Source organism: Manacus candei, unplaced genomic scaffold (genome assembly GCF_025592945.1).
Source record: "Manacus candei isolate 608988 ecotype Guabito, Panama unplaced genomic scaffold, ASM2559294v1 h1tg000078l, whole genome shotgun sequence".
NCBI lineage: Eukaryota > Metazoa > Chordata > Aves > Passeriformes > Pipridae > Manacus > Manacus candei.
The window spans coordinates 2,732,153-2,755,886 of record NW_026138126.1 but is presented as its reverse complement, the minus strand read 5'-3'; the positions used below and the strand labels follow the sequence as shown (position 1 = coordinate 2,755,886).

General features: G+C 56.7%; 3 protein-coding genes across 3 annotated transcripts; 1 reads left to right on the top strand and 2 right to left on the bottom strand.

The window, feature by feature from the left end:
- The first annotated feature begins 1,287 nt into the window (after positions 1 to 1,287).
- LOC127481407 (potassium voltage-gated channel subfamily V member 2-like) lies at positions 1,288 to 4,309 on the top strand. The gene is made up of 2 exons (XM_051810691.1): positions 1,288 to 2,611; positions 4,032 to 4,309. Exons 1-2 carry the CDS (start codon positions 1,364 to 1,366, stop codon positions 4,296 to 4,298), a joined length of 1,515 nt encoding a protein of 504 aa, XP_051666651.1. The 5' UTR covers positions 1,288 to 1,363; the 3' UTR covers positions 4,299 to 4,309.
- Positions 4,310 to 7,134: 2,825 nt separating this feature from the next.
- On the bottom strand, positions 7,135 to 12,983 carry LOC127481425 (bone morphogenetic protein 2-like). Its single transcript, XM_051810725.1, has 7 exons — positions 12,937 to 12,983; positions 12,362 to 12,438; positions 9,207 to 9,515; positions 8,952 to 9,088; positions 8,526 to 8,648; positions 7,902 to 8,100; positions 7,135 to 7,541 (listed from the first exon to the last, which is right to left on the bottom strand). Exons 1-7 carry the CDS (start codon positions 12,981 to 12,983, stop codon positions 7,135 to 7,137), a joined length of 1,299 nt encoding a protein of 432 aa, XP_051666685.1.
- Positions 12,984 to 21,323: 8,340 nt separating this feature from the next.
- On the bottom strand, positions 21,324 to 23,580 carry POLE4 (DNA polymerase epsilon 4, accessory subunit). The gene is made up of 4 exons (XM_051810785.1): positions 23,303 to 23,580; positions 22,420 to 22,504; positions 22,089 to 22,130; positions 21,324 to 21,756 (listed from the first exon to the last, which is right to left on the bottom strand). The coding sequence occupies exons 1-4, from the start codon at positions 23,525 to 23,527 to the stop codon at positions 21,743 to 21,745; spliced, it is 366 nt and encodes a 121-aa protein (XP_051666745.1). The 5' UTR covers positions 23,528 to 23,580; the 3' UTR covers positions 21,324 to 21,742.
- Positions 23,581 to 23,734: the final 154 nt, after the last annotated feature.

The following is a 23,734-nucleotide window of genomic DNA, read 5'->3' as shown; positions in this document are numbered from 1 at the left end:
AAGTCAGCTGTCACCAGCCGGTCCCAGATCATCCTCTGAGCTCCAGCTGCCAAGCTGAGCCCAGGCTGAGCCTGGCTGGTCTGTGGTGTGGGGCAGAGCCCTCGCTCTGTTCAATGAGGAGCGAGGCCTGGAGGCAAACTCACAAGACCTTGCAGGTTTAGTTTACTGCTCCCTGAGCCAAGTGCTTCAGGGTTGAAAGAAACATATTTTCTGGATCTTGTGCCAAAACAAGATCTATGTTTTGTGACAGCAATTTCCCTTCCTCTGTCTGATGCCAGAAGTATTTTTGTTGTCCTAATCCCAGGGCTCAGAAACTTCAATTGTAGTGGAGCCTGAGCTGGTTTTGGGCCAGGAACAGCTTTGTGCTCCAGGTCTCTGTATTTAATTAGACCAGTTCATAGAGATCAGTGTGATCAGTTTTACATGTTGAAGCAAGGTCATGTTCCAAGGTAAGGCCTCAAAGATAAGCCTATTTAATTTTGGTTCCCCTTTTACTTGGAAATCCAAAGGATTATTTCCTCCTTTTCAGTTCCAGTAGTTCAGGGGAACTTTTACTGCCTACTTGCATTTTCAGTGTCCTGTTCCCTGTTCTGCCCCTGCTTGTGGGACTGGTGGGGCTGAAGGCTGATGTGATGGCACAGGGCAGGGCCACAGGAGCAACCTGTCCCACAGGGGATCTGCTCGGGCACTGCGTGGAGACTGAAGTGGTTCCTTCACCTCATCCCCTGTAAATCTGCACTGTGGGGCTTGAGGGATGAGCTGGGAGGTCACGACCATCTCCCTTCTCTGGCTGTGACAGCTGACAGAGCCGGGGCAACTGCATTAGTGCTTAACGAAGGGCCGGTGCCAAGAGCAGCATCTGGTGTGGGGGTACAAAGCCTCTACAAATCCTGTGTGTCTGCACCTTCCTGTCCCACCAGGGCAGGGCTGGCAGGGGTAAACTGAGGCAAGACCGTGCTCCTTCCAACTTGCTATCACAGATGTCCTTCTAGGAAACAGGCAGCGTGTGGCAAATGCAAACAGCTAATAAGAACAGAATAAGGGAGAAGTGCAGGTCTGGAAATAGTTCCTTACATAAAGGACTAGTGCCTCAATCCCATTAGTGTCTTAAGGAGCGGGCGCTTGGCCGCCTCCGACTCCCGCGACGCGAACCACAATCTGATCAGCAATCGGCTTTGGGACCCTGGCAGGTGCCACGTGGCACCAGGACACGGCAGTGCCCCCCGGGCAGCGGCTCCACGGCTCCTCCGAGCCAGCAGCACTCATCCCAGCCAGCGTGTGCCCAGCGGGAGCGTTCCCATGAAGCCGGAGCTGCTGTGCCCCGGCCCCTAACAGGAGTCACGGCTCCCGAGGGCCAGGCACCATGAGGCAGCTGGGGACCAGGCGGGCGAGTCTCTCGGCCAGCCTGAAGATAGGGGACCACCAGGGCCGCCGCCGGACCCTGGAGGAGGAGGCAGTGCACATCCCCTTCGCGCAGGACAGCCTGGTGAAACAATGGAGCTCCATGCAGAACGTGGCAGAGGGAAACGAGGAGAGCGAGACTCCCATCCAAAGGAACAAGTACCTGCTCAACATCAACGTGGGTGGCAAGTCGTTCCAGATAGCTTGCAAGGTACTGGCCCAGTACCCCATCACGAGGCTGGGGAAGCTGGCCCTTTATACGGACCCCGCCAAGAAGATGCAGCTCTGCGATGACTACTTGGTGCAGAAGAACGAGTACTTCTTTGACAGAGATCCTTCGGTCTTCCACTACATCTTCCACTTCTACCGCAGTGGGGTCCTGTGGGTGATGGATGAGATGTGCCCCAGTAACTTCGTGGAGGAAATCGAGTACTGGGGGATCCATCTGAAATACTCCCAGCGCTGCTGCCGGATCCTGTTCGAGGAAAAGCAAGATGAACTCAATGAGTACCTGAAAATAGAGAAGGAGCTGGAGGCAGAACTGGAGCCCCTGGACTCGGGGAATCAGTTTGATGGCAAATTTCTGGGTGGGTTTCGGAAGATGATCTGGAACCTCATTGAGAACCCGTACTCTTCCGTCCCAGCCAAGATCATTGCTGTCATGTCGAGCTTCTTTGTGCTTATCTCCATTGTGGGCATGACACTGAGCACAGTGGAGGAGATGAAAAACAAAACAGGGAAGATGTGGATGGAGCAGATGGAGATGATCTGTGCCATCTTCTTCACCTCTGAATACCTCATGCGGCTCATCTCCTCCTCCAGCTTCAAGATCTTTCTGCGGGCAGCGTTTAATGCCATAGACCTGGTGGCCATCCTGCCCTTCTACATCCAGCTCCTCTTCGAAAACCTGGACGAAGCAGACACGCTTTACCACGAGGAGTTGCACAAGGTGGAGAATGTGAGCAAGCTGGGCAAGGTCCTCAAGCTCGTCAAGCTCATGAGGATCTTCCGCATCCTCAAGCTGGCGCGCCACTCCACCGGCCTCCGGGCCTTCAGCTTCACCATGCGCCAGTGCTACCAGCAGGTTTGCTGCCTCCTCCTCTTCATTGCCATGGGTGTCTTCACCTTCTCCGCCCTCATACACTCGGTGGAACACGATGTCCCCGGCACGGACTTCACCAGTATCCCCTGTGCGTGGTGGTGGGCAGCGGTAAGGTTTGCACAGCTCCTTCCAGAGAGGGGGGCGGGGGGCTCCGTGGGTAGGGGCTGCCCTGCTGCTCGGGGGATTCACCACTGCTGCAGGCCAGGGGGCAGGAGGGGCCCAGCCCTCCTACCAGCCCGGTAACGGCGGGAAACTCAGAGCCCTGTGTGCTCTGAGAAAAGAAATCAGAGGTTGGGACCGAGCTCAGAGGCTCAAAAGCTAGCGCTGGGGTGGGATGGTGGGACAGAGGTGGTGGCCTAGGAACCTCCAGGCCTGAGTTAGTGACAAGGGGGATGTGACTCAGCCCAGGCTTTATCTGTCATGGGACCCGAGTGTGGGGTGGATGTGGTTCAGCCCCCATGGGTATGGGGGCACCCACTCAGGGCAGCCTGAGGCTTGTGCAGCATCACAGCCCAGCTGGGCTTGGGAAGCACAAGGGGGTCAGAGCTTGTGGGGCTGAGATGGGGGACCCAGGGCTGCATGTGGGACCTATGGTCACATTGTGCCTCGGTCTGTGTCCTGAGAGAGGACACAGACTGGGGTGTGCTGCCCCTGTTTGCTGCCCTGCTTGTGCCAGGAGCCAGCAGCTCAGCTGAGCTGAGCACTATAATAAACCTGGGATTGACTCCGAAATGGGGAGTATCTAAAGCACTTAAAACCCAGAGGTTACAAGGGCATTTTGATTTACAGATTAAATGATCCCACAGATCACTTCTGCCCCCTTGGCCACCACAGATTGCCTGCTTCAAATTCATCCCTCCTCAAGGAAGGGCAAAATCACTCAGCAGCATCACCAGGTTCGAGCCTTTCAATGTCTCGGGCCGAGCCTGTCCCTGGGAGCACAGCTCCCTGCAAAGCCCAAACCTCTCTGCCTCAGCTCTCACCTTGTTTCCAAGTGCCTGCTTCCCTTGGATGGAGGCTCCAGGAAGACTTGTTCCTGCGGGACTGGGCAGCTCCCGGGTGGGAAGCGCTGGAGCCGCAGCTCCGCGGGGGCAGGAAGCTGCAGCAGACACTGACTGCTGGGGAGGGCTCAGCTCGGGGTGTCCAGCTGGCCTGAAGAGACACAAGTGAAGCGGGGACGGAGCAGAGAGAGGTCTGACCTCTGATCTCTGCTCTGGGGCTCAGCCAGCAGCACTCCACCCTTGTGCTCTCCGGGCCTCCCGGGCGCAGAGCCCTGGCCGTGGAGGCTGCAGGAGTGGGGACAGCTGAGCTGGCTGCTGTCACTGGGTAACACTGCTCCAGGTGACACCTGGCTGCTGTCACTGGGTAACACTGCTCCAGGTGACACCTGGCTGCTGTCACTGGGTAACACTGCTCCAGGTGACACCTGGCTCCCACAGAGGGGCGGGCGGGTGAGTCCCAGCACCATCTGGTGGGGTCTGCTGGGCTTGTTCCCCGTGGGATTTTATCTTTTCCCATCCTCACACAGGTCAGCCTCTCCACCGTGGGCTATGGAGACACCGTGCCCGACACAATACTCGGCAGGATGGTGGCATTTGTCTGCATCTCCTTTGGCATCATCCTCAATGGCATGCCCATCTCCATCCTCTACAACAAGTTTTCTGACTACTATGCCAAGCTGAAGGCTCATGAGCTAAGCCAGTCACAGCAGCTCTCCAGGAGGGTCCACCTGAAGGAGCGAGTCCTGCGGAAGCTGTCGGAGTGCTGGAGAGCCGACCCCCGCTATCACCGCTGACCACAGGCCCCCACCCCCGGACACCCCCTGCCCTCTGTCCTGACCAGCAGGTCCTGTCCTCCAGGGAGGCTCTGAACCATGGGCAGTGAGTCACAGCAGCGTGCAGGGCTCTGCTGTTGCACAGGGGCCACTGCCAGCTGGGCCCCCCTCCCTGCTGTGTGCTGACCACTGTCCTGCAGAGCCGTCAGTCAGAGCCGCCTCAGGAGCTGTCTCAGGGCAGGGTGTCTGTGTGTCTGTCTGCATGGGCCCAGGTGTGGGGCACCCTGGAATCCCAGGGAGTGAGCAGCAGGATGTGTGGGGCTGAACTGTCACCTGTCTGAGGATGGTGGCCCACTGTGACACCTGCCCAGGTGCTGCTCTTCTCCCCGTCGAGTGGAACATGCACAGGCTCCCCCTGCCCAGGGCTCTGTGACTCCCTTCCAGCCGAGCAGATGAGCAGTCCAGGCCAAGTCTAGCTTGGAGATTTGGGTGAAGGTCTGCAGGAAAGGCTGCAGCCATGCACACTTCCAGACAAACCCACTCTCCTTCCCACTGCCATGGAGCCTGGGGGCACAGTCCTTCCTCGGGATGCTGCTGTGATGGGACCTGTGGGGGTGCAGACCTTGTAGCCCAGGAACAGGCATTTAATAAACCAGGCCCAAACCCTTCATTGTTGCGGATTCTTGGCCAACCACTCTGTGATTCAGTAAACTGTTCATCTTTTGGGTGAGGAGGGGACATCTCCCCGAGGCTCACAGCATCTCTCCTGCCCATCAACATGAGGACAGGGCTCTCAGGGATGCAGGTGAGCCTGTCCACATGTAGGGGGGTTTGGGATGAGCTGCCTGGGTTTGGGTGCATTGGAAGAGGAGCTGAGATGTGCATATGCTCAGGACACACCAGTGGGCTCTGCCCTGTGCTCACATCATGGGGAGGCAGTGGGGGACACATCTGGGGGACACAGGGGAAGGATTTGCCCTCCAATGTGGGATCATGTCTAGTCAAAGGGCCTCCTGAATGGATGCACCCTTCCCCTGGGTGGGATGGGGAGAGGGACCCCGGGCTGAGGGAGGGCTGGGGTGGGAAAGGGCCAAAGCTGCTGGTGCTGCTTCCAGGTGGGCAGGGGGAGGAAACTGGTGCTGGCCAGGCCAGTGTGGGATTCAGTCACTTGCAGGTTGGAGATGAAGAGGTGCTGGGGAACCATGGCTAAGCTTGGAAAGAGCCTTGGAGGGGCTGAGTGGTCTGGCAGGGACAGCCATGCTCCCACTGAGCCCTGGACTGCAGGGGACAAGGGGGCTGTGCCAGGGGGTGTGAGAGGACCCCTACCCTGTCTGCCAACACCTACACCTGCTCCCCAGAACCCACATTGACACCCACCCTCTGTACACCTCCCCAGCACTGACCTGACCCCACAGTGTTGGTCAGCTCTGGTTTCCACCCCATTTCTCTTCCATGAGGAACCTTCTTTCTGGGCCCAACAATCTCCTCTGGCCATCTTCCCCCAGAGCCACCCTTCCCCCCTGTCCTCATTTCAGCTTCAATGGAGTTAATTTTCTTTCCAGTGGCTGGTACAACACCACATTTTGGATTCAGGATGGGAATAATGTCGATCACACACTGATGTTTTGGTTGTGGCTCATTTGTGCTCACCCCAAGTCAAGGACTTTTCAGTGCCTCATGCTCTGTCAGTGAGGAGCTGCACAAGAAGCTGGGGGGAAGCACAGCTGGGACAGCTGACCCAAAGCAGCCAGTGGATATTCCATGCCACAGAAAGTTCTGCCCAGTGTATAAACTGGGGGAGCTGCCCAGGAGGGGTCAATCACTGCTGGGGCCAATTGCTGTACTGAGCATCTCTTGTTTTACTTGGGTTTTATTTCTCTCTCCCTTTTTGGTGTCTCCCTTTTCATAACAAATATTATTATATTTTATTTTATTTCCCTTGTTAAACTGTCCTTATCTCAACCCACAGGCTTTACCTTTTTTTCCTGATTCTCCTCCCCATCCCACCACAGTGGGGGTGTCCAGTGGCTGTGTGGTGATTAGTTGCCCTCTGGAGTTAAACCACGACACCCACCTCCCATCTGCCCCAGCAGCATCACCTCCAGACACCTCTGCATCACCCCCCACCCCAATCCCAGACCCTGTCACCACATTGCCCCCACACACCCCCACTGCCTGCTCAGGGGGTGTGCCCCCTCCCTGTACCCCCACTGCAGGCTGGCTGATGGACCCTGAGATCATTCAGCTTCCAAGGAATAGGGTGCACCAACCTCTACCCCTTGCCCCTGGAGACTGGGCTGTGGCTGAATCTTCATCCATCTGCATGCAGCCCCTCCTCATGCACCCCCCATCCCAGGTCCATGGCCAGCCCCGTCCCCAGCAGCAGTTCAGAGTCCACAGGCAGCCCTTGGAGAACAGCACTTTTAATAGTTCCTCTGAATTCATTTCACAAGTCACAGCAAGGTGGGAATGTACAGACATTTACAGGACACTGTACAGGCAGTTTCTGTCATATATTAGTGCTCTTGCTATATACATATAGTACAGCCTGCGGGAGCCTCTGCACGGGCAGGGACACCCACACCCCCACGCAGGACACCCCGAAATGGAGCTGTTGCCCCGGGGCTGCCAAGTCACACAGGCTCATCCAGATTGATTCAATCAGAGCTTGGCCCTGAGCCTTCCCGGGCACTGCCAGGGGGTGACACCACCCGGGGCAGAGCCAGCACCCCCTTTGCTCTGCTCACCCGGGATTCTTTTAGAGGGTCTGTGGGACAAAGGCCCCACACTGACGCTCTGGAGGGAGCAGGAGCAGCCTCTGCTGTGCCAGCATTTCCACCTCCCTGCTCCTCCCGCCTCAGTGGCAGCCGCAGCTCCCGGCCACCATGTCGTCGTACTGCTTGAGCACCACGTTCTCGTCGTCATCGAAGTAGAGGAGGTTGATGGAGTGCAGTTTGTCGGGCACGCAGCAGGGGCTGCTGACGCCCTCGCTCAGCTTCAGGGCGTTGATGATGGACTGCACCGTGGCGTGGTTCGTGGGCCGCATGTTCTCGCCCAGCGGGAAGGGGCAGGAGCCCTTGCAGTGGAAGGCGTTGTACCCCCGGGGGGAGATGATCCAGCCCGACCAGCCGATCTCCTCGAAGTCCACGGACAGGGGATGCCTCTGGCAGGGCCGGAGCCGGTCCAGCGAGCGCGTGCTGCGCGACCCGGCTGGTTTGGGCACCGGCACCCTGGCGGGGAGATCGGGGGCCTGAGGCTTTAAATCTGCCAGAAAGGAGCATCCAATGCCATTAGCCACTGCACGAGCCCAGGTAAAGAGAAAAGGTGTTGCAGCCCCCCAGGCCACCCCTCCCTGTGGGTCTTGTCTGCAGCCCTCTGGTCACAGCCGGTCACCAGCCCAGGCAGAGCCATCAGGAGGTGACAGCCTCAGTCTCACAGCCACACCCAAATCCAGCTCCACATCCCCAAGCAGGCAGAACCCCTGCGCAGGCTAACCCAGAAAGGAGAGAGCCTCTGCCTCTGGCCGAGCAAAGAGCTTCGGGTTCAAGGAGCCCACGTGTGGGCAGCACCCCAGGAAAGGGATGGTGGCACCGAGGGAGCCGTGCCAGGGCACGTGGGACCCACCTGGGAAGCCACCCATGGGCAGCGACGCTCCCCGGCGCCCGTCGTCTGTGAACAGCACCAACAGGGGCCGCTTGCTCTCGTGGTGGTCCCGGCCAGAGGCAAACTGCAGTGGTGGGGGGTCGAGCGGGCTCCCCCCCAGACTCTGGACTGTCACCAGCAAACCCTGGTTGCTGCTTTCATCTTCGGTCCAGTCACGAACCTGGGGAGCCAAACTGGTGTCACTGCAGGGCCGTGGGCTGGGACGGACGGGCACCGCGCTGGTGTCCCCACGGCAGGGGCCAGGCTGGAGGGGGGGGTGAACCAGGACCCCCCGAGGCCACACGCTGTGTGCCACGGGAAGAGGCTGCTCCAGGGCTGCCACCCAGGGGACACTGTGGCAGGAGCCAGCACTGGCACTCCCCGAGGAACAGTAGGACCAGTTTGGGGCAGGATGGAGCAGTCCCCAGGGCACCTGGCAGGACTCTTGCCTTCCCCTCCCAGAGGATGTCCCTCCCATCTCACTGCAGACAGGAAACTGCACTGGAGCCCAGAAGGCTGCTGGGGGTGAAATGGGTTAAAAAAGCTCCTGCATGTAAACCCCTGGTGTTCTCTCTGGGCTGCCCTAAACAGGGGGAAGTAACTCACAGCCGGCGTGATGGCAAAGACCTCCCAGCCCGAGGTCTGCAGAGAGACCAGACGAGCTGCCAGCAGCTTCTTCCCTCCAGGGGTGTCTGGGTTTTCCTTCTCCAGCACCTGGTAGACGCTGACCTGGGGGAGGAAAAAGGTCCTGCCTGAGGGGATGACCACGGACAGAGGCGTGAGCAGAGATGGGGAATTGCCAGCGTGGATCTGTCACAGCCTTCAGGTGCCTTTGCTGATGTTTGCACGTACCAGAAGGACATTTAAGAGCCCACCATGGTTAAATCATTGTGATACTCCATGAAACATTTGCTCGTGTGATCCCAGAGCTGGGCTGTGCTCCCACTGCGGGCGAATGACCTCAGTGTGCCAGTGGCACCCTTGGGCACAGGCTGGGGGACAGCCCCATCCCCGCCCCAACGCCCTCCTCACCTGGCAGAAGTGGTGCCTTTTGGGTCCATCTGTGACCCTCGGCCAGAGGCGGAAGAGGTGCAGCTCTGCCGTCAGGATCTTCTCGGTCTTGGCCACGCTGGAGAGGACGAACAGGAACTGCATCTCCTTGCTGTGAGCTGGAGGGAAGGACGAGATGAGGAGGGGAGTGAAACCTGGGGCAGCACCTCCACCAGCCATGCTCAGCCCCTCCCTGCAGCCCCATCCCAGCACCGCAGGGACCCCCCCACCCCTTACTTCTGTCCAGGAAGCTGCGGACGGTGTTGCCCTCCAGGATGTCGGGGTTCTTGGTGACACCGTCCGCGTTGGCCACGGTGTTGAACAGATCCACCATGTACTGGGGTGGCTTCTTGAAGTGAGCCGGGGGGGGCGGAGGGTCTTCCATGCCGAAGACTTCCAGCAGCTTTTTCAGCGCCTCAGCCCGCCGGCTCGCCACGCCCGCCGGGCTCGGGCACGCCGGCTTGGCCAGGGCCAGCAGCAGCAGGACGGTCCCCAGCATGGCCCTGTGCTCCCTGTCCCAGCTCGACTCCCCCGGCCTCCTCGGTGCTGCATTTTATAACTCCCTGGGAAGCTGGATTGGAGTGAAATATGCACAGGAGCAATCAGGAGGGTAAAGAGAGCTAATTGCCATGCTAACAAGGTGAGAAGCCGGGCTCCCGGGCCCCCTGCACCAATTAGCCCCAGTACACAAGTGGGAGGGAGGACGGCTCACCAGCGCTCCTGGGGCTGGCAGGGGACACGTCGGTCTGGGGCCAGCAGCCCCTTGGCAGGGCCCTGGCTGGGCTGCGTTTGCTCTCCGTAGGAGACTAACTGGGTTTTAATGATGGCACTAATGGGACAAACAGGAGGACCTTTGTGTGCAGGAATGCCGCCCTCCACGATGAGCATCCCCTTCCCATCCCGGCCCTGCCGCAGCAGCTCACACCGCTCGTGTCGCAGCCGCTGCTCGGTGTCGCACCGGTGTCCCCAGCCCATGTCCCTCTCAGGTGTGCAGGGTGGGGCTCCCGGGGTCCCCGCAGGCAGCCCAGGCTGTGCATCCCCCCCGACAGCCACGCAGAGCCCGGGGGGCCGAGGCTGTGGGGCAGAGCAGGTTCCAGCAGAGCACCGGGGCTGCCCCGGGCCAGGCAGTGCTGCGGCCTCGGGCTCTGGTCACTCCAGAGCTACCGAACCCTAACCCAGCTTGTTGGTTTTGGTTTGGTTCGGTTTTGTGTTTTGTTTTGTTTGTTTTTTTTAATAATCAGTTGGCTTCCTGGGGAATTAAAAGGCGTTTGCTGCTAATTCCTGAATGCTCGAAATTAACGAAATATCATGAGAGCCCAGTGGACTCTGGGTGATGGGACAAAAGCCAATTCTTTTAGTTCTTGTTCCCCAGTCACAGAGGAACAGGTTGCTGTGTGTGTGCACATGCCACACTGTCCAGCTGCCATGGGACTGAACAGAAAAAATTAGCATTAAATTACTAATTCAGCACCTGGCTGAAGCACTGCCAGGACCACACCACGAGAGACAAGGTAAAGGCTAATCCCAGGTGGTACCTACAGTTTATTCCAACACAAAGGGCTGTTAATTATGCAGAACAGGCAGGGAGGCAACGACAGGCTGGAGTTAATAGATAGAGGAAACTCCTGAGTTAACAGGCAGAGGAAAATCCTGCTCAGGATCCTTTGCTTCCTTCTTCCCAGCTCACCAGCGGCATGGTGCAGGATACCTGGGGGTGTCTGCAGAGGGGACAGTTCCCGGTCCCCTCTCCCGGCTCCTGCTCCACAGTTTGTAACCGGGAGCAGTCAACCCGTGCCACCCCCAGCGCGTGCCAGACAGCCGCATCCTCCCTCCTGGGCTGCCGGGATGCGGAGGGGCCCTGGAGCTGCACGGCAGAACCCCAAGGAGCTGTGAATTGCCCGCGATGTTTATTTTACAAGCCGCAAAAACATTTAGCAGAGGGGGGCTCATTTCTACCCGCTGGTTAAATAAGCTTTTATTCACACAAAAAAAAAAAAAAAAAAAAAAAAATTACATCCTTCTCTCATTTACATATCCTACAGACAGTCTGGTGGGGTCTCCAGGAGCCCCTCCCGGCCCCGCTACCCCCGGCAGCGGCACTGCCGGACGGCGGGGACGGTGCGGACGCGGTCGCGGCGGCTGCGGAAGGTGTGCACGTCGTAGCTGTGAGGGGCGCAGCGGCCGCGGGCACCTCCTGCCCACAGCAGGCACTCCTCTCCACCTCGCGACTCCCTGCAGCCAGAGACAAACCACTGCATCCCCAGTACATCCCACTGCCCCCGCACACACCCTCCATTCCCGCTCGGGAAAGGCCAAATGCCCCGGAGCAGGGCCGGGGAGAAGGGAGGCATCTTTCTTCCAGCAGAGTGTCTGTTCTTTACTCCTGAGGTGACTCGGTGAGCTGCCACTTCCCTCTGCCGGAGCAGAGCAGGTGTTCTTCCTTTCTGTCTGGCTTGATTTGCTTCCCTTTGCATTTATATATCCCAGAATTGTTTGGGTTGAAAGGGACCTTATTTCATTCCACCCTCTGCCATGGGCAGGGACACCTTCCACTAGCCCAGGTGGCTCCAAGCCCCGTCCAGCCTGGCCTTGGACACTTCCAGGGATGTGGCAGCCACAGCTGCTCTGGGAAACCCGTGCCTCATAGCCAAGAATTCCTGTCCAATATCCCCTCTGTCCCTGCCCTCTGGCAGTGGGAAGCCATTCCTCATCCTGTCCCTCCATCCCTTGTCCCAAGTCCCTCTCCAGCTCTCCTGGAGCCCCTTTAGGCCCTGCAAGGGGCTCTCAGCTCTCCCTGGAGCCTTCTCTCCTCCAGGTGAACCCCCCCAGCTCTCCCAGCCTGGTTCCAGAGCAGAGGGGCTCCAGCCCTCAGAGCATCTCTGTGGCCTCCTCTGGACTCACTCCAACATGTCCCTGTCCTTTCTGTGCTGGGGATCCACGTTTTTGTGTCTGCAAGCAACGCAAAGTCCTGCCCCCCTCAGTCTGAAACAACTGCCTGGACCCACCCTGCCCTAGAGCATCCCTCCCACCCCTTCCTGCCCCACAGCATTGCCAGCGGGTGAGGAACAGGAATGGCACATCCCAGGCTCCAGGAGCCTCTCAGGATCCGTGCCTGCTGTCACGGGGGACCACGGGCTCTGTAACCCCCTGTCCAACGAGCCCAACTCGGCACAATCACAGCAGATTCTGCTCTTCCCCCCGAGACAGCAGAGCAGCACAACCACTGGCCCCGCCGCGGTGGGTGAGCTGGGAGTGCTTCCCAAACCCTGCTCCCGTGCTCCCCCCACACCCAGTCCTGCCCTGGCAGCAGCAGATGTGTTTGGTGAGAGGACTGGGGGCAGCTCCCTCCTGCCCCAGCGGGTGCAGGTGTGTGGGAAGGGGAGGGGATGGACCCTGGCAGCTGTGCTTACCTAAGCAAGCAGGGATCCCCCGAGGAGCAGCTGCCCAAGCACCTTCCCACATCGATTTCCTGCAAAGATTTGCAAAACAAAGGCGTGACAATCCCCTGTAGCACCTCAGCGGGACACCCTGGGACCCTCCACCCTCCCTACAGCCCCAGGCTGAGCATCCATCCCCGGGGAAGGGCAGCAGCAAGGCACAGCTGGTCAGAAATATTTGGGGGGCACAGCAGTGTTTTTTGAGTCAGAGTTCTCTGTGCACAAAGGTGTGCTGAAGTAGAGAGTAAAGTCTCCATTGAGCTGAAGGCATACTTAACAATTAAATGTTTTTTTAAAATTAATATCATTGTTCTTTGATAATTTTTTAAAGGAATTCTCACCCCAAAGAAAAGGCCATTTGTTCCTTTATGGCCCATATACCACAAGAGAATACAAAGGTGAGATTTTTACCACTCTGGTTTGATGCCAGGGCGAAGCTGCCAGTGTCAGACCATCCTCCCAGCAGTTCAAACCCTACATGTGGGCCCAGCTGAGCCCATCAGAGAGGAGCCAAACCCCTGGAAACCCACCTTGAGCCGTTCCTCCCTGTGTCCCGCAGGGCTCTGCACAATTTCATAATAGTATTCCACCTGGGAGACACGATAGCACTTCTCCTTCATTTCACAGTTCTCCAGCGTCTGAACCACCTCCCCACCATGTGGGTTTTTGACTAGAACAGTGCTGAACTTGGTGGGCATGCAGAAAAGTCCATCTGCAAGGAAACAAGAAGGAAAATTAACCTGGAGCTGTCCCCAAGGCCTCTGAGGCTGCAGCACTTGCACCAGGGTCTGTCCTGCAGCACAGACTGTCCAGCTCCAGCGTCCAGCACCCGGCTGGAAAGGGCTGGTAAGGGCAAGAGGGTCCCAGGTGGGAGTTTGGGGGCTCATTCCTGCCCCTGCCCCTGTGGAAGCCCCAGCTCTGGGGAGCCAGCACGAGCTATCCCATGTTATCTTTGAGAAAAACGGTCTTTGAACATAAAATATTGACGGCAGCGCTTTTTCCAGAGCCACACTCTCACACCAGGGAGGGGAGGAACACGGGGTAAGGTCTGCTCATTCAGCATTTCCCTCTGGGGGCTGTGTCCTGCACGGGCTTCTCAAATGCTGGAGCCACTGCTGTGGGCTCTCCTGGAGATACATTCCCTGGGCACCTCCAAAGGATTTGCTCTGGGCTGGGCTCTCAGCCCTCAGTGCCAGCAGAGTTGGATGGGGCCAGGGTGATGGAAGGAGCATCTCCCCACGTCAGCACAGTTACAGCATCTGCTGGAAGGCTGGGGCCAGAGGGAAGAAGGTTTGGGAAGGTGGGAAGGGAAGGGAAGGGAAGGGAAGGGAAGGGAAGGGAAGGGAAGGGAAGGGAAGGGAAGGGAAGGGAAGGGAAGGGAAGGGAAGGGAAGGGAAGGGAAGGGAAGGGAAGGGAAGGGAAGGGAAGGGAAGGGAAGGGAAGGGAAGGGAAGGGAAGGGAAGGGAAGGGAAGGGAAGGGAAGGGAAGGGAAGGGAAGGGAAGGGAAGGGAAGGGAAGGGAAGGGAAGGGAAGGCAGAGGATGGCCCCAATTCTGGGGGTGTGGGATGGAGGAAGGCTGGTAGCAGAGGGCAGGAAGGGGGAGGCAGGTGATGGCCCCAGCTCTGGGGGCACAGGACCAAGTCCTGCTTTGCCTTTTCTTTCCCTGTTCAAGCTTTAACCCAGTGAAAAATTCCAGGGCACAAAGCAGCTCTGTTTGGATTTGACATTCCCAGCCTGACTGCAGAGAGGGTGGGGAGGTTTTGGGTGGGCACAGTCACATCCTTGCTGCTGTGTCACTGCCAAGCTGGGACCTGTGGCAGGTCCTGATGGCCAAGCAGGGGCTCAGCAACTGGCGAGGAGGGACAGGGGCTCCTCCAGCAGTAACTATGTCCAGCTGGAAGGGCAGAGGCACAAATCCAGGCAAATTGTCCTGCCTGGATCAGCTTGAGCCGATGTTCTGCACAGAAAGAAACAGTTTATCTGCTAAATCTCCAGGCTTATCTCTCCTCACCAAGTAAATTAGGGTTAAAATCTCCATTGCATGAGCTAGAGGAGGGGGAGAAGGCTGCTGAGCTGAACTGATGGTTAACTGGGTTTGTGCTCTAACTAGGACCTGGTCCTGCCCTGTCCCAGCCCTTGGGTGTGTGTCCTTCAGGGTTTGTTTTTGGCTCCTGGTTTTGAACGGGTTGAGAGTTTCCTGCCCCCTCCCAGCTACTTCAGCAGCTGCTGGAGGAGATTTCTTTGTTCCAGGATGGAGCTGCTTTTTCAGGGGAGGGAAAAGTGATTTCTGATAGCAAAGGTCTTTGGGATGCCTTAAGAACGGGACACAGAATGACAACAGATTTTTGGAAGTCAGTATTTCTAGGTGAGATTTTAACGTCCTTCTCCAGCCTCCCTCTCCCCCTCCACCCCATTTCTCTTTACCATTTCCGGTCTTTACAACGACACTGAAAGTGTCAGCCTGATCTTGGAGGAGAAAATCCAGAAGGAAAGTGCAGGGACCTGCCCTAGGGCAGAGGCAAAGCTGCCGTCGAGTTCGCATTTGCCAGCCCTGAGCCGTTATCGCTGAATGAGACTCCCCCCTCCCTGCTCCATGAGCCCCCGCGGGGCAATAGCATCGTCCAGCATCATCCACTCTCACGTCTGGGAAGTAAATGCTGATTCTCCCACCTCTGGAAGAAACCACTTCACGCTGCCTAATTGCCTTTTCCACTTGCAGCTGGATAACCAAGCAGCTGCTGCTGCCTGGGCAGACCCAGGCTATAAGTACCTGAAGGGAAGTTCCAGCCAGGGGGGGGTTGGTCTCTTCTCTCAGGCACTCAGCAATAGGACAAGGGGGCACGGGCTTAAGCTCCGCCAGGGGAAATTTAAGTTGGATATCAGGAGAAAATTCTTTACAGAGAGAGTGATCAGGCATTGGAATGGGCTGCCCAGAGAGGTGGTGGATTCACCATCCCTGGAGATTTTTAAACGCAGACTGGACGTGGCACTGAGTGCCATGATCTAGTAAATGGACTGGATTTGGACCAAGGGTTGGACTCGATGATCTCGGAGGTCTTTTCCAACCCAATCGATTCTATGATTCTATGATTCTGTGACCCGCAGGAGGGGACTCGGCCCCAGGCAGAGCCCTCGGGGGGGCTCCGCCGCCCACCCCCAGCCCCTCCACCTCACAGGGCGATGGAATGAATTCCCAGGCCCCTGCTCGGCTCTCCAAGTCACTTCAGGGTTCCCGCGGTCTCTGTCCCTCTCTAGTGGTGGAGGCACAGCCCTGCCACAGCCGCTGCCGGGAGGTTTGAACGGGACGGGCTTAGAAGCAGAAATACCAAAAAAATGACATCAGCGAATTCCAGGAGAATGGAATTTGTCCAACAGTTGCGGAAAATCACTTCAACGCGACTTTCCATTCCGATAAAATACGATCAGTTCGTGTCCACTGAAGTGTCTTGGGTTATTTTATGAGTGAACTCACCAGCCAGCTCCCCAGTTCACAATGAACCAGTTCAGCTTTATCCCAGTGGGAGGTTTTGACCCATCTGGAATGATTTCGTTTGGAGTTTCCATTTCTGAGCGATTTTTGAACCATCAGTGTAGTTCACTGGTGCTAGAAGGGTGTTTCAGACTGTCGGGAAGGAAACTCCATTTTCCAGGGGTCTGTTTCCAGCAGAGATTTCATCATCACGTTGGTTTCCTTGCTTTGAGTGGGAGGGTTGGAGTGGAGACCCTCGAGTTCCCCCCAGCCTGGGGGGAGGCTCTCTGGCTAGAGGACACTTTCCTGTACACAGGGTGGTTGTATTCCCCTCCTCACCCCAGACACCGGGCAGAGAATCACCTCTGTGCCTGCAGAGCTGCACTGTAAGGGCCCAGCAACAGGAAACCCAAACCACAATCCCAATCCCCACAGAGGCAGAGGCTGCAGCTCAGGCCCTGAGCCCAGACATCGGTGCTGGTCCCACAGGAGGGCTCATCCCCACATTCCCAGAGGGAGGGAGGGAGGGAGGGAGGGAGGGGAGCTCTCCCCCGTTCATACCTGCGCTGTAGGCTGGATCGGAGCATTTCCCCACGTCGACCGTGACCTCCCAGGGAGAGTCTGGGAAGAAGGTTTTCAGCGCCGGGAGCCGCAGACATTCCTCGGGGCAGGTGCTGCAGTGGCATCCATCGACCACCTCCACCTCCCGAGCGCCCTGCAGGAGCAGGAGCCGCTCCACGTGCAGCCGGGCCGGCTCGCAGCACGACCCCGCGGGGCACGAACGGGGCGCTCCCGGCCACGGCACCTCGGGGCGCCGGACCTGCAGGGCCGGGGGACACAGAGAACAACCTCCAGCATCAGCTCCCCGACACAGCACACCCCCCCCCGACCTGGAGCTGGCTCAGCGTTTACCCCTCTCTCTCTCTCCCTGCCTGCCTGGAGGATGCTGCACCAGCAGTGTCAGGGTGTTCACGGCAGTGGGACGAGTGGTAACGAGATTTTTCATGGGAGCACCTACAGAGCTTGTTTCAGTCCCTCTCCAGGGTCTGTTATGCTGGTGGAGATGGGACTTTAGGCAATGTCAGCTCTCCTGGGACAAGGAGAGCACCACAGCCCATGCACAGCCATGGCCCTAAATGCACAGGCTCCTTTGAGTCCCTCCTGGGAGTGACACGTGGCACAATGATATGGGAATGACACAAGCATCTCCACGGCAAGGTGTTCGTAATGAAATCACATGTCCTGCCATTTTTGCACAAAGAGGCAGGAAAAGGCCTCTGACCCCTGCAGATGTGGGACAGTGGCTCTCAGGTACAGAAGTGGCTGAAAGAGCTGCTCTGGCTGCTGTGCTGGGGTGGCCAGGAATGCACTTGGATGCTGCCTGGGGCCAGCTGGGCCCCTTGGCTGAGCCACAGCCCTTCCTCTGCCCGAGGTATCCAGCACTGCTGGAGCAATTTCAACTTTCTCACCTGCACAGGCCACTGCTTGTGGCCAGGGGAGGATGAGAGGCTCAATGACAGGTTTTTCAGAAGACAAAAAACAGGTGTTTTAAAAAAAATGACAAAACCACAACCCCAGGCACCAGCACATGACCCTGACCCAGCCCCAAGAGCTCCTGCAGGGACACAAACACGCTGTTCTCACCTTCTTGCTCCTTAGGAAGTCGAGCATGGAGGAGTACCTGAAGAGCCCTGGGAGGCCGGGGTGGAGGGGGCTGATCCGCTGGGAGGGGCAGCTGGAGCGGCACTTCCCGACGTCCACACTGACGGGACTGCCGGAGACATCTGAGGAACAGGAGCCTCCAGAGGGTCACCACTGACTCCTCACCCTAACCCTAACCCTAACCCTAACCATAACCCTAACCCTAACCCTAACCCTAACCCTAACCCACCCATCCCCTGAGGTGCTGGGGGGGCCCAAGCTCAGAGAAGGGCCGAGCACCACACAAACACTGACACAAAGACATGGCCCACTCCTGGGAATTCTCCCTGAGACAGAGAGATTCCCTCAGCCTGAGCACAGGTGGGAATTCACTGCAGTCACAGTGTTTGCAGACCAGAGGAAAACATCTCCTATTAGACTGGTCAGTGGACAAAGACTAAAGCTAACAAAACTAAAATGTCACTAGGAAACCACAGGTTTTACTTTCTGTGGTGAGAACATGAGGGATGGGGTGAGAACAAGTGAATACATTGATTATTAAAGGGAAAAGGGAATGCTCAGCCATACTAAAAGGCTTACTAACGTAAATCCTTGTTTCATCAGATAACAGGGAAGGAAACTGGTATTAAAAGTGCCCGTGGGTAAGTCCAACACCACTGTAAAACATTTGCTTTAACCTGCTGGAGTCACAGACCCAGTGTGTGCTGCAAAACTTTAACTTTTGCACTGATTTAAAAACTGGTTTTCAGTGTCCCCAGTGCTGGCTCCGGGGCACCAGGAAACACGAAGGGACATTTGAAGTCACACTCGGGGTACAGCTGCTGCTGCTGCTGCCTGAGGGTTCCTTTGCCCAGGGAAGGAATGAGCAACAAGCCAGGCAGCAATTCCCATCTTATCAGCCATTCCAGCAGTGATGCCTGTGGATGCTCTTCACCCACAGCAGGGTGCAGACAGCTGGCACTTGGCAAAGCACACTGTACCAGCTGAAGACACAGTTAACCCCTGCTCTCCCTGCCCTGCTGCCATACAAGCTGTGCTTATTATTTTTAGGCCGATATTTTATCAATTTTTTGCTATTTCCATCATTATTTGCTCATCTGAAGTTGTTGCCTCTAGAGCTGACAAGCTGTCACTGCCTGTGACAGCTCTTAATTTGGATATGGTAATTTTATCATTCCTACTGTACACAAGAACCTGGTATTTGGCAAACACTAAACGTTAAATTTGTACAAGTGCACTGAAAAACCCCAGGAAAACTCAGATTCTCAAGCCATTTTCACAGCTCAAGCTCATTTCATGTGGTCTTACAGCCACTGCAAGGGGAACTGGGGACAGGCTGCTCCTCAAGGCCTCAGACTTTTTGCCTGTTGAACAAATGCAGCTACTTTCAGCTTCCTCAACTTTCTCAGGACAGCCTGTTGTCCTGCTGACAGCCCTTTCCACATCAATCCTGGGAAGGAAAAGTCTGCAGTAGTCCTGAACTTACGCAGCAATAAACAAGCAAACAGGGAATTCAAACACAGAATCAACCACACTGCAGCACAGGTCCAGGGAACTGAGCTCCTTCACACAGATGGACAGACCCAGGGGCCAGGCTACTCACCAGTTCCTGTGCTACAAAAGACGTTTTAAGTGTTAGATTATCTGGGCAACAGGTCCCCAGCACATGCCTGGCCTCAATCCCCTGAGGGAAAAGTCACTTGGAAAATTTCAGCATAAACAGCCAAGAGATGGGCAGGACATGAGTGGGGAAGCATCAGGGATCCCAGTTTCTGGCAGGTGAAGGGGAACTCAGAGCAGCTGTGGCTGCCCCATCCCTGGAAGTGTCCAAGGCCAGGCTGGACAGGGCTTGGAGCAACCTGGGCTGGTGGAAGGTGTCCCTGCCCACGGCAGGGTTGGAATGAGATGGGGTTCAAGGTCCCTTCCAATCCAAAGCACTCTTGGATTCTGTGATTCTGTGAACTCACCGTGCCCAACGTGGAGGAAATGGCTCTGCCTCCTGCAGCAGCCCCTCTCTGCAAACAGGTTCCTTTGCTCCTCCACTCTGCCCACAGCTCCGGTGCCTGCGGTCACAAACCCCGAGCTCAGCATCACCCCAGTTACAACTCCCCACCTTTCCTGCCCGAGCTGGGAGAAGGCACTGAGTGCCCATCCACCCACCATCCTGAACCAAACAGCTCCAGCGTGAGGAACAGATTTAGTTATAGATGGACATGACACATCTGGCAGCTCAACCCTGACTGGTTGGGCTGAACCCCCTGTTTAGTTGCTCCAAGTGCTCTGTTTGGCACTGTTTGTCTCAGGACATCAGTCCCCTGCTCTCTTCTACTTTCACATTACTGCAAGGTGAGCTCAGTAAGGAGTTGCCTCCCATAGCACAAAGCACTAAACCCTCCCCAGATTCCCCTGACACAAACTCCAAAGTGTTTGCCCAGTGCAGGCAGCCCATGCCCAGTCCCACACCACCCCCCCTCTGCTCTCCCCTGCCAGAGGTCAAAGCAGTGCCAAGGACAAAGAGAAGGAAAAAGGAACTTACTGGCAAAGACAGGAGCCTGCAAGAGCCCTGCAAGGAAGAGCACAGCTCGTGGGTCCTGCATGCTGCACCCTGGGAAGCACAGGAAGGTCTCCAGTACCTCTGACACTTATACCTGCCCTCCCTGGCAGGTGAGAAGGTGAACAGCTCTGAGCCAAATGGACTTGCATATCCCAGCAAATGTCCCCAGATTGTGATCTGAACAAACACCTCAGCGGCCTGGGCGACAAGCACCCCTCACCCATGATCAGGACCACACTCCCAGCTGGGATGACCAGGCTGGGATCAGGCTCCCAGCAAAACTTCAAAGTGCTTCTTGAGAGCCACTGGATTTGCTGCCAGCCTGGAGAAGCTCCCTTGGGGGTCTTTGTTGTTACCACCACTTCCAAACTTAATTAAGTTTGTGGCGACTGGGAGCCACTCTCAAATCCTCTCACTTGAAAGGAACATGCATCCTTCATCCTCCCTCATCCCATTCAATGGTTTTATCTGGGGACAACCCTCCTCTGCCCCTCCCTTCACCAAATGGAGTCAGAGCTGGTGCTTGGACAAAGGACTCCCCACATCAGCACTGGCAGAGTGTTTCCCACAGCCACGAGGAGCTGCCTGGGGCTCCAGTTGTGTCTGTGGTCAGTGGGACTGAGCCCTGCAGCCAGGAGGAGGCATCTCTCTTCCTAGCTGCTAAATCCATGTAGGAAAGCACCAGTTAAGTCCAAGTAGGAAGGCACTAGAGCCCTGGAAGCAGGCACTGCTGGCACCCCTGTGCTGTCAGGGACTCTCTGAGATGTCTGATGGATCTGGCCGAGGGCAGCAGATTCCTGAATACAGGATGCACGAGGCTCCTCATGCATCCTCGGGATCTCCACACCCACTTGGCCAAGGGCACGTGGCAGGGGACAGATCCTGCTCCCAGGGAAAATGGTTTTGCCAGACTGAGGAGTGAGAGCACACAAGTAACACATCGGATACTGCTCTGGCATTCAAAATGGGGGTCTAGGGGCTGGGTTTTTCCTGGCTACAGTCACTTGCAGGTGCAGCAATCACAGACACAGAAGCTGCACAGCCCCCAGAACAAGCTGAGTCTCCTTGGAGCTCATCCCCAGTTCCTGGAGGCCAGCTGGGCTCCTCTGGGACAGATGCCTCGAGGAAACAATTAGCAAAACCAAAGTGCATCCTGCCAAAAACACACCATTTACCACCAGGCTACAGGAACCTCATCCCCTCCAGCCCAGCCCAGAAATCAGCACAGATGCTCAACAACAACAAAAAAATAAAAATTTAATTGTGTTAAGAGACAAACATATATAACAAAACCCACATTTCCATTAAAAAAAATTCCCTGTGCCTGGGCACCTGAGCTGAGCCACTCTGCTCACAGCTCTGTGGTGCTGCAGAGCACCCAGAGAGACCAGAACAGAGTAACTGCTGTGTAACCTGGCCAGAACAGAGAGCAGCTGCAGGGCAGGGGGAAGTGACATACAAAATAGTTATGGAAAAATATGCATTTTAAATAAAGAGCTTACAATAACTTCAACTTTATACAAAATATCATGGTTGCCATTTCAGTGTTTCAATTCCAGGAATCATTTTTGAACTCTCAGCATCCTGTTTTCCATCTCACACCATCTCTGCAGTCCAGGGAGCTCTCCAGGGAGCTCAATCTCTGTTCAGCTCAGTCCAAAGTACCTGAAAATGAAAAAACACATTACAGTCTCAGGGATCAGAAGTTCAGTTCTGTGAACAAATGAAACCTGTTTACAAGCTGCCAAAGCAACATGCAGTAACCCTAAAGTTTAAGCAAATCACACATGAGTAAGCCCAAACTCAGCCAAAAAGTATTGCATGTGCCTCAGGGCCCACTTGAGCTGTTCCACTGCTCAGAGGGGCACAACAACCTACACTATGTGAATTACTGAAGATGTGGACAAAGAGAGCTTTGCAAATGATTCAGTTCTTTCTCTCCCACAGTGGTGACCATAAAAAACACTGAAACCAAGTGAAACCAAGTAGAAACTCACCTTCCAAAAAAGCAAATTCGTCGATAGCTTCAATGGCATTATCTGCAAAGCAAATTGAGAACAATTACCATAGATAAACCACCCCCTTATTTGCATCTAACAGCAGCATCTGAAATTACATCACAGCAGAGTGACCAACTTCAAAAAGGTTTACTTGTTTTAGAGCTGGCGTGTGAAATTATTAGTGTACTATTTAGCATAAGAGAAGTTTTTCTCTCCCATCTTCAGAGAAAGAAAGAGAAGCACCTACGATTATTTCAGCACTCTGGGACAGGTGGAAAAATCCCAGTAACCCAGAGGTTTAAGGCCAGCACAGAACATGCTCTCATACCAAGGTCTTTTCTCTGCAGAGTTTTCCTTTTTCCTTGCTGGGCGTACACATAAGCATCTTTGGCTATGGTTTCAACAAACAGCTCCTGCAAGACAAAACCAGGACAGTTTCACACAGGTGATGGGAGAGGGGAGAGAGAATATTCTGAGGAAAGGAAAGGTCCTACAAGACCTCAGGATGAAACCAGAATCTCCATTTTAACATTTCGCCTTCCCAGTAAACGGCTCTGAAAATAGGAAAGGGAATGGTTGCACAGTAAGGAGGAGAGGCAGGAGAAGCAACAAGGGAGAAGGCCGGGAGCGTGACGGGTCCTCTGAACACATCTGCTACACACCAGTGGCTCCCTGGGTACCTTCTGAAGGGGAAAAGGTGTCCTTTCGAGGGATGAATCACCTCGAAGATCGCCGAGTCCAAGCACCACCACCGTGTTCACCACCAGACCGTGCCCTCAAGTGCCACATCCATTCGGCTGCTAAATCCCCCCAGGGATGGTGACTCCACCACCGCCCTGGGCGGCACAACCCCCTCCATAAAGGAATTTCCCTAATATCCAATCCAAACCTCCCCTCGTGCAACTTGAGGCAGTTTCCTCTCGTCCCATCACCTGCTCCCTGGGAGCAGAGCCCGAGCCCCCCCCCGGCTCCCCCCTCCTGTCAGGGAGTTCTGCAGACCCAGAAGGTCCCCCCTGAGCCTCCTTTTCCCCAGGCCGAGCCCCCCCAGCTCCCCCAGCTCTCCTGGTGCTCCAGCCCCTTCCCCAGCTCGCTCCGGGAGCTCCGAGCCGCCGCGGGATCCCCCGCACCCGGGGGAGAAGGTGAAACCTCCCGCGAGGGCCAAGCAGCGGCTCCGCACCCCGCAGCGTTCCGGTCCCCGGGCCGCCCCTCACCGTGGCCCGCGCCAGCACGAACACGGCCTCCTGGCTGGCCAGGGTGACGTCCGGGTCCGCCTTCACCAGCGCCTTCACCCGCGCCAGCGGCAGCCGCGCCAGGCGGGCCGGCCCCGGGCACTGCGGCCCCGCGCCCGCCGCCTCCTCCCCGCCGGGCCCCGCCGCCGCCTCCGCGGGCCCCGAACCCGAACCCGGCCCCGGGCCCGGCACCGCCGCCGCCGCCATCCCGGCCCAGCGCTGCGCCTGCGCGGGGCCCGCGGGGCAGGGCCGGGCCTGGCGGGGCTGAGGGGCTGAGGGAGCGGGGGGTGTGTGCGCCCAGCACGGCCCCGGAGCGCCCCGGACACCGGGCCCTGTGCCTCCCGGCACCCCAGACGCGGCCCCTGAGCTCCCCTCGCCCCCAAACGCGGCCCCCCTGAGCTCCCCTCACCCCCA

What these genes read in the sequence shown, in the direction of transcription:
- LOC127481425 (XM_051810725.1), bottom strand. Translation starts at nt 12,983, where the DNA reads ATGAAATTGTGCAGAGCCCTGCGGGACACAGGGAGGAACGGCTCAAG. An exon ending in AGGTAAGCACAGCTGCCAGG is followed by an intron (nt 9,516 to 12,361) that starts GTCCATCCCCTC and finishes TATAAAATGCAG; the next exon opens with CACCGAGGAGGCCGGGGGAG. An exon ending in TCTTTGCCATCACGCCGGCT is followed by an intron (nt 8,101 to 8,525) that starts GTGAGTTACTTC and finishes TTGGCTCCCCAG; the next exon opens with GTTCGTGACTGGACCGAAGA.
- POLE4 (XM_051810785.1), bottom strand. Translation starts at nt 23,527, where the DNA reads ATGGCGGCGGCGGCGGTGCCGGGCCCGGGGCCGGGTTCGGGTTCGGGG. An exon ending in TCGTGCTGGCGCGGGCCACG is followed by an intron (nt 22,505 to 23,302) that starts GTGAGGGGCGGC and finishes TTTGTCTTGCAG; the next exon opens with GAGCTGTTTGTTGAAACCAT. An exon ending in TCTGCAGAGAAAAGACCTTG is followed by an intron (nt 22,131 to 22,419) that starts GTATGAGAGCAT and finishes TTTGCTTTGCAG; the next exon opens with ATAATGCCATTGAAGCTATC.
- LOC127481407 (XM_051810691.1), top strand. Translation starts at nt 1,364, where the DNA reads ATGAGGCAGCTGGGGACCAGGCGGGCGAGTCTCTCGGCCAGCCTGAAG. An exon ending in GTGCGTGGTGGTGGGCAGCG is followed by an intron (nt 2,612 to 4,031) that starts GTAAGGTTTGCA and finishes ATCCTCACACAG; the next exon opens with GTCAGCCTCTCCACCGTGGG.